This window comes from Molossus molossus, unplaced genomic scaffold, assembly GCF_014108415.1.
Source record: "Molossus molossus isolate mMolMol1 unplaced genomic scaffold, mMolMol1.p scaffold_m16_p_4, whole genome shotgun sequence".
Classification (NCBI taxonomy): domain Eukaryota; kingdom Metazoa; phylum Chordata; class Mammalia; order Chiroptera; family Molossidae; genus Molossus; species Molossus molossus.
In genome coordinates, this window is record NW_023425377.1 from 62,882,250 (window position 1) to 62,901,537 (window position 19,288).

Genomic DNA, 19,288 nt, shown 5'->3' on the forward strand with positions numbered 1-19,288 from the left:
TCTGAGGATGAGGGTAAGCAAAGTGGGAAAAAGGATGAAGCTAAGAACACCAAACACTTTTAGCTGGAGTTGTATCACTGCAAGAGGCCGCGGGACCCAGGGCAGCATCTATGGTTGAAGGGGGAGGGATGGTGCTCCGCATGGCTTAGAGTTCCTAATAACAAGGATTATACAGTAACAGGAAGTGATAATTGGGGGGTGGGGGGGGCAAGGAAAGGGCAATAAGAAAAAATATACATTTGGAATTTTTACTTTTTCTTGCCTCTCTACACTTTGTCACTAAATATATCTCTGCACGTTCACACATCCTCGTCCAGTAAAGCTTCAGGCCACCAGAATACACATTTTTTCCTCACTCGCATACACAACCCCTCACATCAGCATTGGTGCACTAGACTCTGTAAAAATTTTTCAGTCACACATTTTTTTTTTTTAAACTTGAGTCAATATAAACCTTGTTCAAAATGTTATGAAAAAATGTACATGTTTTTACAAGGCAGGTTGTGGCAGGACACTGGGGGTTCTTCGCCTTTGGGTGGCCCCAGGAGAGGGGGCTGGAGTCTCACATATTTGTGTCTCTATCTCCTCCCACCACCCTTCCCACCCCATCCCCCAAGAACCAGCAGCGTCCTGCCCCCTAGTGAGTGCACTCACACCCCTAATTCCCTGGGGAAACAGCTAGTTGACATCTGCCATTTGCCCCACACTCCTGGAGGAGGGAGCCGGGATCAGCCAGGCCCTCTCCCTTGTAATTGTTTGCCCCTCTGGGCCAGACCAAAGGGATGCTGCTCTGTACAGTAGAGTCCGAGGAGGTGTCAGCTCATCATGTCATTGCTATTCACGCCATAAGTGGAATTCTTCATCGAGTCGTTGACTTCTCGACGGAATGCTGACAGGTTCTGGGTGAACCTAAGAGAGGGTGCATGTAGGTGGGAGGAGGATGAAAGGGAAAGGTCTTTGCTTACAGTGTTTCTAGCAGACAAGTGGCCACTGAGAGGCAGAACCGTATGGATTGATGGGTTGTCTTTCTAAGGTCAGTAAATATCAGTCTTAAGACTAAGGGAAAGTTGGGCTAGTTTTCTGCCCCCTTCTACGTGAAACTTCATGGCAGAACAAAAGGAATCTTAGCGACAGAGGCAGGAAATACCCTTCACAAAGGAAGAGGATAAAACTACTTCATTTCTTAATGCCTAAGAAACCTATGGTGTAGAGCTATGCTATCCATATGGTAGTTACTCTCTCATGTGGCTCCTGAGCACTTGAATTTTGCCCAGTGCAATGAGGAACTGATTCAAATAAAATGAAATTAAAATTCAGTTCTCCAATCACACCTTAATTAATTACATTTAAAATGTTACATCTTAAATGAAAGTAAAATAAAATTTAAAAATTAATCTAGAAAAATCTATCATTCAATTCAGTTATTGGAGAACTTCTAAGTGTGTTTGGAACAACTTCAGTATGGGGAAACACTTTGTCATCTGTAAGTTTTATGAAATCGCAATATAATTCAAATATTTTTGATGAAAATTTAACATCTGAATTGAGATGCCATGTAAGTATAAAATATATAGGATCTTGAACTTAGTACAATAAAACAAATGTTAAAATTCTCAATTTAAAAATATTAATTACACTGACATTTTTGATATAATGGGTTACATAAAATACATTAAAATAAAATTTGTCTCTTTCTTTTTACCTTTTAAAAATGTGGCTGCTTAAAATTACTTATGTGGCTTGCCTTTCTATTGGACAGCACTGCTTAAATGGCCTCTAAGATGAGGGATCTCCCTAGTTTCAATGATCTGAAACACACTCCATCGCCTAGGATTTCTTGGGCCCTGCACACTCACCTGTCTCTGTTTTTTGTTAGAAGATTTCGCTCTATGCCCTCCATCAAGTTTTCAAAACACAAATGCATAGCCTGCTGCTTCTCTGGAGGCTGGCTGTTCACGATACTGTTCCTTAGGTCAGAAAAATACTGTGGGGCCAGGAGTGAGACAGGGTAAGGAGAAAAGATGGGGAAAGGCAGATTAGTCCTCCATCATCTGTAGGGTCGAAGGAATGTTCTCCAAGAATGGAATATCTACTAAAGTCGGATAACTCTCTTTTCTTTTAATTCAAGCAAGCACTTGCAGGATAATGTATCTTTTAAAAATATATATGTTTTTATTTTTTTAGAGAGAGGGATAGATATAAACATGGATGGGCCATCTCCTGCACGCCCCCACTCCTGGCATTCGAGCCCGCAACCTGGACATGTGCCCTGACCAGGAATTAAACAGGGACCTCTCAGTCCATGGGGCGACACTCAGTCCACTGAGCCACACCAGCTGGGCAGGATAATGTATCTTTATTTCACTTAAACACCAAGAATTTAAACTCTGTAAACCCTCTAAATGTCCTATAATCCAGATTCTTCTTTTATGGAACTCTCAGCTTATGTGGTTTGTTAACAGCAGAGCTGGAGCTTTGATTTCCAAATGTACACTCTCCTTATAACACTTCCTCATCCTTTACCTTTGACCTGTCACGTGCTGACCTCCACCAGGTAAGAGATTATTGTTCAAAGCACAAATATCTCACCGTGGGATGTTTCTGTATTTCTCACAGTGTCCTGAAAAAATGTGCACCTACCTGCTTCTGGCTCAGGGTATCAAGGAGCCAGCTTGCTTACCTTTTCATTAAGTAGTATCAAGCCAAGTAGGGGTCGGGACATAGACCATTGGTTCCTACAGTCTTCAAAGATGATGATGTTCAGCACTGTTGACAACATCTGGAAATGGAGAATGTGAAGCAGTGACCTAGTGGTGATTACCCAAGACAGAATTACAGATTCCAAATAAAGAAGTTTATTAGGGTGGAAGCCTTTTTTGTCTAGGGTAAACCAGACAAATATTTCGTGCAGCTTCATTTTAATTTTCTACTACAAGGTAAGTTTTTCTTCTAAGAAATTTCCTTTTTTGTTCTTTAAATTGGTTTGATAATTCATTTTAAAATGGACCTCCTCAGTTCACCCTGATTCGTGGAAAATGGGATCAGTCAAGCAATGATTATAGTGCAAAATCACTTTGTACTGTAGCTCCTTGCACTTATCTCAGAGGAGACAGCTTTATAACATTTTGGGGGTGTGATGGGAATGTGAATTATTTCACTGCTTCCTTAGAGAATAATGTAGAAAAAGACGAGATATGGGAGTAACAAGCTTTATGGCTGGACTCTGCTAACTCATGCTCCATTTATAGCCACAGGGGAGCAAAGTCATTGTTATGGGAGGAGGATAGTGCTCATGGGATAGGCCCAAAGCACAGAGGTGGTTGTGACACTCAGATTTCTATATCCGATGATTACTCTGCACACACAAAATCTATCCTAATTTTAAGGTATAAACTTCACCCAGGCAGCATTAGTCTGGTGAGGTATTAGTCAGACTCATTACCTTGCTTGGCCTCTCCTCTCTTGAAGAGAGATTCCTTTCCTGTGGGACACCCCACACTGCCTACTAACTAACCCTCACGTTATTTACCTGCTGGATCATCTCTGGATGTTGCTGCATGATATGCAGAAAGCGGTCACTCTCCTGGTTCAGAGGTGTTGTCCTCTTCTTGGTGCTACGCGACAGCTGCTTGAAGAGGTATGTCACAATGTGGTCCAGGCAGGAGCAGCAGCCTGTGCATACCATGGTGTCTGGAACAAGGGGTTGGGGTGGAACACAGCAGAGACACTGATGGTGACTTGGGCAAACACAACTGCCCTTAGCTGAGATCACAGAGGCACCCAGCCAGACTGGGAACCGTGACCAGGTCAGCCAAGGCCACTGCTCGGTATGCTTTCTGTTAACCTCTCACCCTTAACATAGGTCAAATTCTAAGTTTGAAAGTGAGTGTGTGATAATACTATAAATAAATATTATTGAAATTAATGACTCAATGTAGTGTGGATATATGTCTTCTGCTTCTGTTTATAAAAAATAAACAGCTCACATGTAGCAAGTACTTTTATTGTGCCAGATACTGTGTTAAGGACTTTATAGATACAATCTCTAATTTATCCTCTCAAGAACTTCAGGAGATAGGCATGCTGTTTTACAAATGAGTCAAGTGAAGCTTGGAGAGGTTCTGACTTGCCTCAAGATTACACTGCTAGTGATGAGAATCCCAGAAGTCTGAGCTGTGAGTTACCTGGGGATGGCATTAAGCCCAGCTAAGTATGGCCTACTAACACCTGCAATTTGTTAGTGGGTTGCTGTATGATTCATTGGTCTCTGAAGCACATCGGCGACTGCAGTTGGGGCTGTAGACTCATCTGTGCATGTCACAGAGATGACACTTAAGCACAGCCTGTGCACAGAGCTCTGAACCCGGAGAGGCACAGGCTGGGGACTAAGGGATGAGCCCTTAAAGAGTAACCCTCCATTTTTAAGAAGTTATAAAGCAGCCTTCCAAAGCAGGGTCTGCTACCCTGGCTGGACTGCCCTACATATGGCTGTGCACCCAGCTGATAACCCAAAAGTCATTCTATGAATTTGCAATGTATATTTACTTTGTAGTTGATTTAATCTTCCTATTTATGTTTTGCTCAGCCTAATATAAAAGTGTATTTTATTCTGAACACGTACAAAAATTGCTGGAAGGCATCCTGGGGACAGAATGGTTGACAGGAATCAGCTGGAAGAGGATGGAAAACTTACGGAGTGGGCTGTCTAAAGCTCTCTCATAGCCTCGCCGCCTCAGGACAGAACCCACACACTCTGATATGGCTCAGGGCCGCCCTTGTGATCTCCAAATGTGCCCTGCCTGTCTCTCTCCAACTTCATTCCTCTTTATTCTCTTCGGCACCGATGTGCAGACATCTGGATTTCAGTTTTTCTTGCCTCTAGGTTCTAGTACTTGTGGTTCCTGCTGCCAGGAAGCCTTCCCCACTAACCTGGTAACACCTGTTCAGCTTTTAAGGCTTACACTTTGATATCAGTTCTTTCGTCAGTTTTCCTTGACTTCCCTCCTGAAATCCAGGAGTTTAGGGGTGCGTCCTGAGAGCTCCCACAGAACTTCCCACTACTGTCCTGGGTAAGTGAATAGGCAGTTGTCTGTTTACATGTCTGTTTCATTCACAAATAAAAAGGTCTTAACAGATAGGGTCTATGTGTTACTAATTACTGTATCCTCAGTGCTTAGTATATGCCTGGTCCTTAGGAAGGAATAAGTGAGTATGTGCTGGATGAGAATGTACCCAAGAGTTATGTGCTCTGTTGGTAGGCCAATTCCCCACAGCAGTAATCCTTTGGATACTGGGGCAAGATATTCGCTTTCTGTTAAGTGGTAAAAACAAACCTACCACCCCAGGTGCTTACCAAGTGCAGTAAGTCCTTCAGATATGGAAGAGAGAATATACATGATGACGTGAGGTTCCAGGCTAGCAATAAAGTTCATGTGGTCCTGTGTCAGGACTTCCAGTAGTGAATAGTAAGACTGGCTGAGCTTGGGGTAATCCTGGGGAAAAACAGGAAAACAAAAATCAGCTTAGGCGCTGTGCACCTCAGTATGCAGGGAGCAAGATCTTAAATAAAAGAGCCCAGTCCCTTCAGATGGGGAAACAAAAGATGTAGTTGGAGCTAGCTTATAGTTCTCCAGAGAACTGTTCAATCATAGTGTCAGGCCAAGAAAAGACTGCACATGAAGGGTCAGAGCCTGTCCATGAAGCTTAAGGCTTACCAGGAGATCACTGTGGGGAATGGAGAGAAGCAGCTTGATGAAGGTCTGGAGAGCATTGTCCAGGGCATCGTCTCCATAGAGACGAAAGACTCCAAAGTTGACATAACTCCCACTGAGAGCAGCCTTCAGCATGGAGAAGCAGATGGAAATGCCCTTGAGCTTCAGTGCATAGACCTGATCCTTTGGGACCTCTCCTAGTGTCAGGATGCGATTGCCTGAGTAGACATGTGATGTATATATATTTACTTAACGACATTACAATGACTAGTTTATAGACCAACTCAGCCATCCCTCTCCAAAGCCCGTGGTGCCAGCTGACATTGCAGCACAAACGCATGAGCAATAGCACACACAGCAATGCTGTTCTGGCCACCGCAGAGCCAGCTGAGACCTATACACATCGAGTGCGGAGATGGATCTGGAACTCACTTTCAGGGCTATGCTCCTCTAAACCACTTACCATACATTGTGATCATCTTGCTAGTTTCTCTGAAGAGTAAAATGCCATTGGGGGAAGAGACATCAAACTGGAGTCGCTGGGATCTGGGCAGAGAACAGAGAAGAAGAGAAAATCAGAGGTATGCTGCTAGAAGACTGGGGTACTCCAGGCTCTCACCTCAGTATTATGGGTGATTCCTGTGCATCATGATGTGCAAATTCCCGCCCTGGCTGGTTTGGCTCAGTGGGTAAAGCATTGGCCCGCAGACCGAAGAGTCGCGGGTTCAATTCCGGTCAAGGGCACATACCCTGGTTGCAGTTTGGTCCCAGCCCTGGATGCAGTTGTGTGGGATGCAACCAATTGATGTGTCACATCGGTGTTTCTCTCTCTCTTCCTCTTTCTCTCACTCTATCCCTCCCTCCCACTCTATCTGAAAATAAATGGAAAAATATCCTCGGGTGAGGATTTAAAAAAAGATGTACAGATTCTCTATCCTAATGTGAAATAACCAAGTTGATCAAAGATATTTAATCAGTGATATAGCTTATCTCTCGAAGACCAACATGCTAGATTCAAGTTTTGCTGCTTAAATTGAAAACATTTAAAGGAAACAAAAAAATGAGGCAGTAGGTAAGATTATTCTTAAAATTGTTTTATTTAATGAAAGCAGCGCTTCTACCAGCATCACTTCTTGGTAGCACTAATTCCCAGCCTTTAGACATTAATCTACATTTACCTTTATAGCTTTGGTGGCAACTAAGGGAGGGTGCACGCACTGTGACTTTACATGGAGAGAAGCTGCAAAGGGACTGGGGAATGACACAAGTCAGGCAGGGAAGGCAAACATTTTGAACCAACTGGAGCTCTGAGTTCCTGACTGGTTCCCTAGACCAGAGCAACTTCTCCTTGATTTGCTCTGCCTTTTAATGAGTTTTACTGACTGTAGTTGTAGGGTCTCATACCCAGGAGTCCTTCCTTCCATCCCTCCCCATGCTGAGTCCATCCAGATCTAGTCTACAATATGCCGAGTGCTTCCACTCTCCCTGCTCACAGTCTCATTCTTCACAGGGTAGCTAAAACGGTACCTTTAAATAATGCAAATGAAATCACTTTAATTTCCTACTTACAATACTTCAGCAGCTTCCCACGGTAACGGGAACACATGTCCACTCTTTTTTTTTTTTTTTTTTTTTTATATTTTTTTTTATCCTCACCCAAGGACATTTTTCCATTTTTTGTTCAGGTAGAGTGGGAGGGAGAGACAGGAACAGAGAGAGAGAGAGAAACATCGACGTGAAAGGGACACATCGAGTGGCTGCCACCCGCACAACCGACTAGGGCCGGGGACAAACTGCAACCGAGGTACGCGCCCTTAGCGGGAACCGAACCCGGGTCTCTCAGGACCGCAGGCCGATGCTCTAACCGCTGAACCAAACCAGCCAGGGCCATGTCCACTCTTTACTACAGTGCTACGAAGTCCTGTAGGCTCGGCCTCTGCCTGTCTGCTCGACACTGCCGGCCATGGCCTCTCTCATTCACCATGTTCCCTCCATTGGCATTTTTGTCTCGAGTCCCCGCAAGCTCATCATTATCTAGACTTTTGCAGTTGTTTTCTCTGTTTAGAATGCTCTTTCCCCCGTCTCTGCAGGGCAGCCAGAATTCTCCTTGTCATTCAGATCCCAGCTTAAACATCACCTCTCTGACCCCCGTCTCCTTCAATTCCTTTGTTTTAGTACCGTATTTTTTCCCTAGCCCTTTCCACTATCTGAAATGGTTGTCCAGCCCTGGCCGGTTTGGCTCAGAGGTTAAAGCGTTGGCCTGCGGTCTGGAGAGACCCGGGTTCGGTTCCCGTGGGGGGCACGTGCCTCGGTTGTGGTTTGTCGCGGGTCCTGGTTGGGTCCTGCGGGTGGCAGCCACTCGATGTGTCCCTTTCATGTCAATGTTTCTCTCTCTCTCTTCCTCTCTCTCCCTCCCACTCTATCTGAACAAAAAATGTCCTGGGTTAGGATTAAAAAATGAAATGGTTGTCCATACTTGTTTTACTGTCTGTCATCCCCTGAGAATGTAATATCTAAGGTTTTGTCTAGCACAATAGCTTAGGAAATTGCCTGGCAAAGAGTAGATGCTCTCAAATACCTATTTTATAAATGAGTAACTCCTGACTATAAGCCCCATGGGAAGTAACATCTTTGAATATTACCTACTCCCCCACCAAGGTAGTTTTAAAAATTATTCTCTAAGGAGTGCCACAAGAGGCAGATACACAGATCTGAAATTCTACTTAAGTTAAAAGTGCTGGATTTTTCTTTTTCTCCATCCCTAAATCATTGGGAAAATCTAACAATTAGGTATTTTAAAATTTGTTCTCACTTTCTTCTTTTTTAAAAAATCCTCAACCGAGGATATTTTTCCATTGATCTTCTAGACAGAGTGGGAGGGAGAGAGAAACATTGATGTGAGGGAGACAAATCGATTAGTTGCCTGAAACACGACCCCCAACTGGGGCCAAGGATTGAAACTGCAACCCAGGTACATGCCCTTGACCAGGAATCAAACCTGCCACCCTTTGGTCTGTAGGCCAACGCTCTAACCGCTGAGCCAAACTAGCTAGGGCTCGCTTTCTTTTAAAGTAAATCTTTACTGACCCAGCTGTAAGAAAGGGTATTTTAATGTGTCCCACATCCCTCTCAATTGTCTCTATGAAATGTGATGGGCATGGCATCATTACCCAATGTTAACTTTTACGTGTGGGCAGGGAAATCAAAATCTTGGTTGCCAAATTCACTTCTCATAAGAATGTATAGTGTGACACTGTCTTTAAAGTGACTTATTTCCTGAAAATTTTGATAGCAGTGAACCGTATCCTCTTCCACAATCTGCTCAAAACACCAGATAAAGCAAATTCTCTTAGGGCTGTCCCAGCTAAAAGGGCAGTTGTGCCCCTTTACAATCTTCCTCCTCCTTACCTGTTATGAACTAATTCAGCCATCAGCTTGAGCACAGGTGTGGTACAGGCCGGATCATGGTACCACAGCTCAATTGCCCGCTGAAGAATCGGCATGTAGGATGGGTATCTGTAAATGAAAAGCTAAGGAAGAATTTTGAATCCAGAGAGGTACAGAATTTAAAATAATTTCTCAGCTCTGGCCAAGTATACACTGTCAGATTACAGTTCTCTAATATCCTGTCTCTTGCTTGCTAGTCTTGGGAGTCTTTCTAACCAGAAGGTGCTCAAGTGACTGTGTGCCCTTTAACTTGTAACAGGTACCTAACAATACACTGTCATTTACATAATGCCTTTCTTCTGAAGAGCACAGTGCATTTCACACTGTTATTTACTCTCTTACCACTTGTGTATAACTGGGAATCAGCTATTTCTGTTACACAACATTGGAGAAATAGGCATTCAGATTTGAAATGATCTGTTCAAATTATGAAGTCAGTAAGGTTAAATTTTATAATTCCTAGTAAAGCTGTCTTTTAGTAGATTGAAGTGTTTCTCTTTCTTAAGTGTAGTAAAATTTATGTGCAAAAGTTCCATAGTGGGATAGTTTCATAGGCATTTATATCTGGGACTAAAAGAGAAACTAGGAAACTAACTCCTTCATCTCTCAATCTCAATGGCCAGAGCAGACAGATTATGTCATCAGACCATTATGGAATGGTGGTTTATAAGATATATACATGCCAGGTCTTCTGGGTAACTCTTCACCTTCTTTGCCTTACCACTCACTCCTCCCCACCTCCTTCCCGGATGACCCCATCGCTCATTCAAACTTCAGTTAAGGCTAGCTGTGATTCATGTTAGGATACATCCATTCAAACAGCATCATGAAGCTGGTCTTGGCATTGAAGGCAAAAGCTATCCCTCTCAGGTCTCTTACCAGGCCAACTAGAGTTCGCTGTTGTAGAAGGCAAAAATATGTTAAAAATGGAAGAAAAAGTAAACCTATAACCAACCACCTGATGGGGACTTCACATATCTGTAATCAGATTCTTCCTCCCATTGTTCAACAAATACTCCTTCCCAGAAATCTTACTTTTTGTGACAGCATGGATGAACCTGGAGATGATTATGCTAAGTGAAATGAGCTGGTCAGAGAAAGACAAATACCGTACGATCTCATACATGTGGAATCTAGTGAACAACATAAACTGATGAACAAAATAGAAACAGGCATGGATACATTGGAACAGATTGACAGCTGTCAGAAGGGAGGGGGAATGGATGAAAGAAGGGGAAGGGATTAGCTAAAAAATATATACATAAGGAAAGGGGGTTGGGGGCTAGGTGGAGGTGGGCAAAGGGAAGGAAAATAGGGATGGAAAGAGACTTTGCTTGGGGTGATAAGTGCATGATGCAGTGTGCAGACAATGTTTTATTGAGTTGTACACTTGAAACCTATATGGTTTTGAGAAACAATGTCACCCTAATAAATGCAATGAAAACAAACAAACACTTCTTCCCAAATATTCAGAATCGATTTCTTCCATATTAGAATGAAATTTTTTACCTTGGAAAATTAGTTTTAGAACCTTATTATACTATGAAAAAGGGATGGTCCCTAGCCCATCACAGCAAAAATAGAGGCTGACAAAGTTTTAAGATATCAATGTGATAAATCATGTAAAAACTGAAAAGGGCAAAATGAAGAGGTAGAAGAATCACATATCCTAAAGGTCTGGCACCACACCTAGTGACACAGTAATATCAGCAGCACCAGTGCCCCTCAAATGCAGACCCTGCCAGGAGGAAGACAAAGGAGTCGACAGGGTTCCTGGAAATAAGACTGATGTGTCAAATCTTGGAGCTGAAAAGTACTACACGATACTTATTCAGAAAGAGACTGACGCCCAGAGAGGTCAACTAACTTGCCTGTAGTCATGCTGCTAGGTGGCAAGAGGGCCAGGATTAGGACTCATAGCACCAAGACTCCAATCCAGTGCTTTCTTTCTCAAAAGAACTTTGACTTGTGGTCCCTGAACATCAGTAAGACTTCCTTTAAAAGCTAACAGTCATCAGTAGGCTCAAGGAGGTAGCACATTTGTGTATCCTGACTCATTTGTTAACTCATCTGTACTTCTGCTAATAGCTTGCTTTAAGCAAACAGTTCTATCCCTAAACTGATACCATGAGCTCACTTTTCAGGTCTAAGACATGGTTAGTCTAGAAGACTTGTTACATCAGGCACAATACAGTTCTGGTAACAGCTGTAGCTCCTGGACGTGATGGCTCTTCTCACTAATTCTGCTTGCCTGCATTTCTGATGTGCCACACTAACTTAGCTTTGAATGGTGCCCATCTCAGACTCCAAACACTGATAGGAAAAGGAGAGATAGGTGGACCAAGTGGTGTTGCTGACTTCCCTGCTGACTTGGAGACAGAAAACAAAGAGGCTTTCTAAAGATGAAAAGGAGCATCTGAGAATGCCAGGTAAAACCTGGTATCTTGGGGGGCAATACCCATTTGGTAGCTCCAAAATACGCCCTACAAATCATAATAGCACAGTGTCTTCTGGCTTTGGTATAGAGATCTATAAGTAAGAGGTGTTGATGTGCGTGAAGTAAAAACTTGAGGAAAGCAAAAATCTAAAAGTGACAATTTTGCCCTCGCTGGTGTGGTTAGGTTCTTTGGAGCACCATCCCAAACACTGAAAGGTCGCAGGTTCAATTCCCAGACAGGGCACATATCCAGGTTGTGGGTCTGGTCTCCAGTTGGGGCATGTACAAAAGGCAACCACTTGATGTTTCTCTCTCTTCCACTTCATCTCTCTAAAATCAATGAACATATCCTTGGGTGAGGATTAAAAAAGAGTAAAAAAAAAAAAAGACAATTTTGAAAGCCAGGAATCAATAAGAGTAACTTTAAAATTCCATATATATGGAAATTCATAAACCCTTCTAAATGATTCACGTATCAATAAAATCTTAATGGAAATTAGAAAATCAAAAAAATTAATGATAATAAAAATGTTACAAATCAAAACTTGTGGATTCTGGAGACCTGTTCTACAACAATGTGAACCTACTTAATGCTCCTGAACTATATACTTAAATATGATTACATGGTATATTTTATGTTATATGGTTTTTTTTAAACCACAATTTAAAAAACAACTTCTGGAGTAATATACCTAGAGGGACATTTATAATCTTAAATGGTTTTATTAGGAAATAGGACTGAAAAGTTAAGTTGGAACAGAATAACCCCAACAAAAATACATAAATACAACGATTAAAAGTAGAAGTGAATGAAATACAAAACAGTAAAAAAAAATATAAAGACTAATGAAATTAAGCTATCTCTGGCAGGACTGATAAAGAAAAAAGAGGAAGCACTAATAAGGAGTATTAAAAATGAAGAGGAGACATAAACTCAAGATACGACAGAGAATAATAAGTCAATGTAAATACATAAAATAACTTTACGCTCATACATTTAAAAACTTAGACAAAAAAATCCTAATGGCTGCTTTAACGTAAATATAGTTTATAAATCCATACTGAGTCCTCTATTTCAAAATCCCAGGAGTCCAAGAAATTAAATAAAAAGCTAAGTCAGTGGAAAATTTATGGATCAGTACTATTTTCTGTATTGCAATCTAATCTAGTCTCTATCAGGGACCGCTCTCAACTAGAAGCTAACCAGTCAGCAGGTGAAGGACTCACCTTTGCCTCTTGCTCATTGAAACTATTCGTGCTAAACATCTGGGCCACAGCCTCAAATGCTGCTGTGAGTGGCAGCATGAACTGCTCATACTGATCTTCATCCTCTCCTACAAGGGAAACAAGCAGGACGTGACCTCAATATACAAAGCTCAAAGCTGTGTATACATGGAAAATAAAATGGAATGAAAGACGTGCAGATCCCAAGGGTAAATCAAGGGGCCCTTTATTACCCCAATTCATAGTAATTTCAGAATAAAATGTATATAAGTTTTTAAACTAGACAATAGCTGAAATCGTGTCCAGAATGTTCACATTTTTTCGACACTTAGTGATAATTACCAGAGATTCATATGTATGTGTACAAGGTACTCTGGTATTTATTTTTCCTTAAGTGAGAACTATAGTCAACTGAGAAAGAACTGAGTGCTGAGTGAGAACTAGATGTGACTTAAACTTAAAACAGGTGCATGTAGAGGCTTTATTCACATTTTCCTTTTTTCAGTAAACTTTCACAAACCTAAAACATTTAATGTCATTGTAGTAGGATTAAATTTAAATAGCTCAAAATTATGATGATGCTATTCTGTTTCAGGTATTTGCTGACCATAAACTGCTACTATCACAGCTAGAGCTAGTAAGGTGCTTAAGCCCACTGGGTTCATATGTGCTACTGAACTGGGAAATAAAGGTTTTGTGGGGTTATATGACCAACAAGATTCATTTAGGAATCTCAATTCCCAATTCCCTTATTTTACAAATGAGAAATATGGGCAGAATTTTAAAACCACTGCACATCGGCCGAAAACTTCACGTGCATACTGTTACTCTCTTCCAAATACAGGGACCACAATTGCACAATGTACTCTTGGTGAAGTCAGACTATTATTTCAGATAGTTTTGTTCCTGTTGAAACATCAGAAAAGAACCCCCACCCCCAATCTGGTTTTCTATCCTCAAGTAGAGATTTAGAACAATGTCAGATTACTTCATAAGCTTCTAGGATTTATTGCAGTACCTAAATCCACCATGAGGAGACGCCCAAGTGCTGTGTAGAAGGTAGTCCGACATCGCATGTCTGTCAGGTTGGACTGATTGTTAATACCCAAAAATGAAAAGTGCTCACTCTAATGAAAGAGAAAACAAGTTAAAACGATAAAAACATGGGTTAGAGGCAGAATGCAAGCCAGTAATTTTAGAACTACTTAGCCCTTTCAAGCTAATGGCTACATCATCATTCCTTATGGGTATAAGGGCTATTTTAAAAACTACTTTTTAATTTGTTATTGTTATCTACAACTAATTTATCTTAGTGTGAAGAACAGTAGGCGACATCACCATAACTTATGTTATATGGAGTTAAAGAGCAGTTCTGAGGACAGGGAAGTGTAAGCTGGCAGTGTGGTGGGAGTTGGAAGTCTTTGGCTGGGGAGCAGAAGCAGGAAGAGGGGCCAAGATAAGATCACTCACCGTGTGATTGTTCAGCATGAACTGTACCGCACTCAGTTTCACTAGTTTCCTTACACTACTGTATGTAAAGACAAAGGAAGAAGGTCAAGGAAAGTGTAATGCAAACCAAGAATCTTTAATGTGGAATAAAACTGTACTTCATCCTAAGTATAGTTTCTTTACTATGAATCTCATACCCAGATAATCTTATTTTTCTTAACCAGTTGAGTATAACACTGTCAAAGGGGAAAAAAAATGTGTTCTCTTCTAAGCAGTATTTAACTGAGCAATTAAGAGAATACCCATACCAAACTCCTTTTTTTAATTTTTATCCTCACCCGAGGACATTTTTGCATTTATCTTCAGGTAGAGTGGGAAGGAGAGGGGGAGGGAGAGAGAGAGAGAAACATTGATGTAAGAGACACATCAACTGGTTGCCGAGGCAGGAACAAACTGCAACTGAAGTACGTGCCCTTAAGGGAACCGAACCCGGGACCCTCAGGCCTACGCTCTAACTGCTGAGCCAAACCTGCCAGGGCCCAAACTCTTATCTGTCAGAAGACAGATAAAACTCAGAGTTTCCCCAGGAACCATACGTATCCTAGAGCAGCTTTTCTCAAGGAGGCTTCTAAAGCACTACTGAGGCAGCCAATGTGTGTGGTCAATCGGCTTTCTCTCCAATCACTTAGGATGGTACGAGCTATATACAATCTTTGGGAGAACTGAGAAAAAAGTCACTCAATAGTTTTAGGGTTTACTTCTTTTGCAGATCCCTGGCTGTGAGAGGTTGTCTTAGAGCAATTCCAACTTTACAGGAGACCTAGTCCAAGTCTAGAGAAAGCAGAGCCACTACTTTTATTGCAAAGCCTGTAATCAGGTTGCTTCTAGAGATAGCCAGGGATAAATCTGTAGTAAACTATTAAGCTTGTGGGTTGGCTCACTTCTGGGGGCTGGAATTATTCCTGGATTCTGTGTGGGCACTGCTTTTGGTTCCTAGGAGAATGAAAGAGACTTAACTACACATAAAGCTAAATTAAAGTGGAAACAGCAGGCGGCCATGATTTCTAAGAGGCGGCATACCACGGTTCCCATGGTGCACAGAAGCGGGCTTAGAAAAGGATATCCAATGGAGAGGTCATTGAGAAGCTGTAGTGTCTTGGAGGTGATTGGTTCACAGCGGCCCCAGTACTTGAGGTTGGTGATGCTGGAGAACAAAAAGAAAAAAAAACAGGAGACACTTTTGATTTGCCTGATTTCCTTGAGAGCTGGGAGAAGAAAATCACCCATCACGAATCACCACACATCTGCATCACCAATTCACAGACATCACAACCACAAAAAATGGGTATAAAATCTCCGTACTTACATTTGGTTGACTAGAAAAATTATCCTTCAGATAATCTTCACTACTTGGTTCCAAAGCTACACTGGCCCATACCCAGGCCCTTGGAATTCTGGGGCACTCCAGGGCTGATTTCTGCAGCAAGGGTAAGAGATTTCTGCGGCAGTGATAACATGCAGACGTATGCAATTCTGCACCTGCACCATCCACTGTCAGCTGCAGAATTCTAGTAGCCCTTGCTTCTGAATTCTTGGCTGGCAGAGTCCTTTAGACCCCCTTTACTTTTTTTCATTTTAAATTATTAACCAGCTCATTGATATGAGTGTTTAGGATTGAGATGGTTGGAAGGAAGCAAAATGTCAACTTTGCACACAGCCCTGGGTAATTTGGCTCCTAGAGTGTGCTTTGATAAATTGAGCTCCAAAGAAGGGGAAAATGTACACAAAGGGGCACAACTTAAAAAAAAACAAAAAAACAAAACAAAACAAAAAAAGGGCCAATTAGGAGCTTTCTTCCTTCCAACTTTGAAGACAAGTCAAACAATAGCATTAGATTTTGGAGATTCAAGGCTCTCAAAGGGTGTGATTCTTCTTGAGAGGAATAAGCCTGTTTTAAAGTGGGGCTCTCCTCCTGGGGGGCATGTCTAGTGAAAATCAGCACCAGAAGGCGAGTGCCCACTCTGGGCACCCCTGGCTGCAGGGTGATCGAGAGGCTGAGTGAGCACCAATCACTGGGGAGGCAGGGCCGTTTTGCTAATGCCACGACAGGGTTTCATCTGTGATTCCAGAGGCTTTGAATGAGATTCCACATAAACAAAATTAAATCCTTGCCTGTACAAGCCTGGAATGCTCTGGGGCCGGGCCATATCTCTAAGCACAGCTTGTCACACACTCAAAATGCACAATTTTCTGACGCAAACGATCAATACTGGAATACCAAGGCACTGGCAGCACAATGCCAAGATCACATTTTACAGTTGCAACAGGATTGCAAGGGACTCTTGCTGATGGCAAGCCAAAACACTTACATTTTTCCGATGAAGACGCTTAGGACCATGGTCTCATCATTCAACCCCAGAACTTCTGAGAGTCGGCGGTACAGCTGGTGTTGTGTTGAGAGAAGAGAAAGTAACCAGAAAATACTGATTAGAAAAATCACACCCCAGAACTGTTTTTGTCCTCATTCAGGGGGTAAGATGTGGGAAGAAAATGTACAACAATGCCAAGGAAGTCTTGATTGAAGTGATAAGCTACTTTCTAAGTATTACTAAATACTGCATAGATGTTGAACTATTTTACAGCCCCTTTCAACCCCGAATTTACAAAGGACTGACGAATCCTGCTGTTCTGAACATCAATTTATGAACAGAGACTGCGAACTGACAATTCTGGGAACATCAACGTATATTTTGAATGGCCATATGGAGCACTACAGAAATGGGCCCACTCCACTGTTTGATGAGTCTCCCAATTGTCTCCTAGACTAAGAGAAGACAGTTGGACTATCCTGATTTGTAAAATCTGGAGACTGTATCCAAACTGTTACCAGCCGTTTCCCTTGATCAGCAATTACACAAGCAGAAGGGAGAACCAATAGACGACCGAGAGCCTGTTACCTTAGAGGATTTTTGCACCTGGTCCCCAATGTAGATCTTACGAAACTGTTCAAAAAAGCTCAGCATGGCCAGTTCTAGCTTCTCGTTGCCTGCCTGAGCCAGGCGAGAATCTGTGAGGTTCATCAGCTGGAGCACCCTAGAGGAAGAAGAGCAATGGTTCTCTCAACAGCAGGATATCCTAGTCACTCTAGAAACAGTTATACATGTCTCCTCTCCTTCCCACCCTATTTGAAAAACATTCTCTGCAGGCTCTAAGTGCTGTGGGGGAAACAAAAGTCTCCGCTTCTGCCCTACAGGAACCATAGCCAAGAAATGAATATGAATGACTATTTAGATGTTTAAAACTTCCAACCCACTGAGACTGTAAATTGAGGCAGAACTTGTAATCAGCTTAAAAATAGTAGGGGGAAAAAACCAACTAGTACTACAGTAATGGTCATCCTCAAAACTTCTGTGAGAACTTGAATAAAGCAATTTATTTTCTGAGTCTCCATTCCTCATCTATAAGATGAGGGAGATTGAATGAAACCAGTGGTTCTCAATCTTTTTTGTCAGAGAGCCAGAAAAGAAATGAAGACACTCGAAGGACAATGTTCACAACACTTCCAGGGACCAAGAGCAGACATGTGAGTTCATCCCTTTCCCTGCACCAGTTCCCCAAAGGAAGCATACTGGAGTGCAAGTGAGTGAATGTTGAATGAATAATAATAATGTTATCACAAGTGAGTCATCTGACATTTTGATGTGAGAACAGGTAACAAACTGTGTGACGTGTCACAAGTGAATTAGACTCAGTCTTCATGCTGCAACACTCAGCCGAAGAACTGGTACAGAAGAGACTGTCAGACTCAATTTGTATTGTGACACAGTATCACACCAGGCTGCAAACTCAAAGAGGTATGAGAGGTCATCCTTAGCTAAATCTTTGCTTGACTCTCCAAAAAATGCCAGTGTGACATGCTGTGAAGACTTTTGTCAGGCACCTAAGGGCAACGGGCATCTGATAAACAAAATGGGGGTAGAAAGAGCTAAATGGAGATTTTCAGAATATGAATAAGGATTATGGATTAAAACATCTGGGAATCAATAAATTCTAATGCATCATGTTAAAATGTATTTATCTCTAAGGAGAGCATCAGAAAGTTTAGAATCCTTCAGAGTAGCAGTTCTTTGAAAGGCCACAAAACCATTTCCAGCTCTGGCCGGTTTGGCTCAGCAGTTAGAGAGTTGGCCTGCGGTCCGGAGAGACCTGGGTTCGGTTCCCACTAAGGGCATGTACCTCGGTTGTAGTCTGTCCCCGGCCCTGATGGGTCATGTAGGTGGCAGCCACACGACGTGTCCCCTTCACGTCAATGTTTCTCTCTCTCTTCCTCTCTCTCCCTCCCACTCTATCTGAACAAAAAATGAAAAAATGTCCTCGGGTGAGGATAACAAAACAAAACAAAAAACAAAACATTTCCATAAAAATGCTAAAACATTATTTGCCCTTTCACTGGAATTCTCGTATGTGGGTGTAGTGGGGTTTCCTAGAGGCTACAAGGCGCATGATTTCACAACAGACTGAATGGAGAGGCAGGTATGAGAATCCAGCTGACTTCTATGCTAGATAATAGAACATGACCACTCTTCTCATTAGTTTTTTTGGGAAAATAGTTATTAAAAATATTCTTTATATTTTTGACACGTAATTGTGCTTACTGTTTTAAAATGAATTATAAAAAATTTTTCAGTCCTGGCTGGTTTGGCTCAGTGGTAGAGTGTCAGCCCGTGGATCTATGAGTCACGGGTTTGGTTTTTGCCAAGGGCACGTACCTTGGTTGTGGTTCGTCCCCAGCCCTGGTCGGGGTTGTGCGGTCGGCAACCATTCAGTGTGTCTCTCACATGTCAATGTTTCTCTCTCTCTCCTTTTTTCTTCCTCTTTTTCTCTCCCACTCTGTCTGAAGATAAACAGAAAAATATCCTTGGGTGAGGATTTAAAAAAGAAAAAATTTCTCAGTTTTATTTCCAATATGATAAACACTGATAGTAGATGTATCTCATTGAAAGAAGGCTCTATGAGGTCC

The 19,288-nt window shown here is 42.1% G+C and overlaps 1 protein-coding gene across 2 annotated transcripts in view; it reads right to left on the reverse strand.

Annotated features, from left to right (window-relative positions):
* Positions 1-399: 399 nt before the first annotated feature.
* XPO7 (exportin 7) overlaps positions 400-19,288 on the reverse strand; it is a 37,859-nt gene continuing 18,970 nt past the window's right edge. For both annotated transcript variants that reach the window (XM_036240189.1, XM_036240191.1), the window contains exons 14-28: positions 17,226-17,361; positions 16,638-16,711; positions 15,392-15,472; positions 14,290-14,353; positions 13,838-13,946; positions 12,823-12,929; positions 9,967-10,055; positions 9,120-9,227; positions 6,175-6,257; positions 5,715-5,929; positions 5,354-5,492; positions 3,530-3,690; positions 2,681-2,779; positions 1,857-1,984; positions 400-909 (exon numbers count right to left, since the gene is read on the reverse strand). In XM_036240189.1, coding sequence (XP_036096082.1) covers positions 816-909; positions 1,857-1,984; positions 2,681-2,779; positions 3,530-3,690; positions 5,354-5,492; positions 5,715-5,929; positions 6,175-6,257; positions 9,120-9,227; positions 9,967-10,055; positions 12,823-12,929; positions 13,838-13,946; positions 14,290-14,353; positions 15,392-15,472; positions 16,638-16,711; positions 17,226-17,361 — 1,687 coding nt within the window. In that variant the 3' untranslated portion in view covers positions 400-815. The remainder of the gene's footprint in view (positions 910-1,856; positions 1,985-2,680; positions 2,780-3,529; positions 3,691-5,353; positions 5,493-5,714; positions 5,930-6,174; positions 6,258-9,119; positions 9,228-9,966; positions 10,056-12,822; positions 12,930-13,837; positions 13,947-14,289; positions 14,354-15,391; positions 15,473-16,637; positions 16,712-17,225; positions 17,362-19,288) is intronic.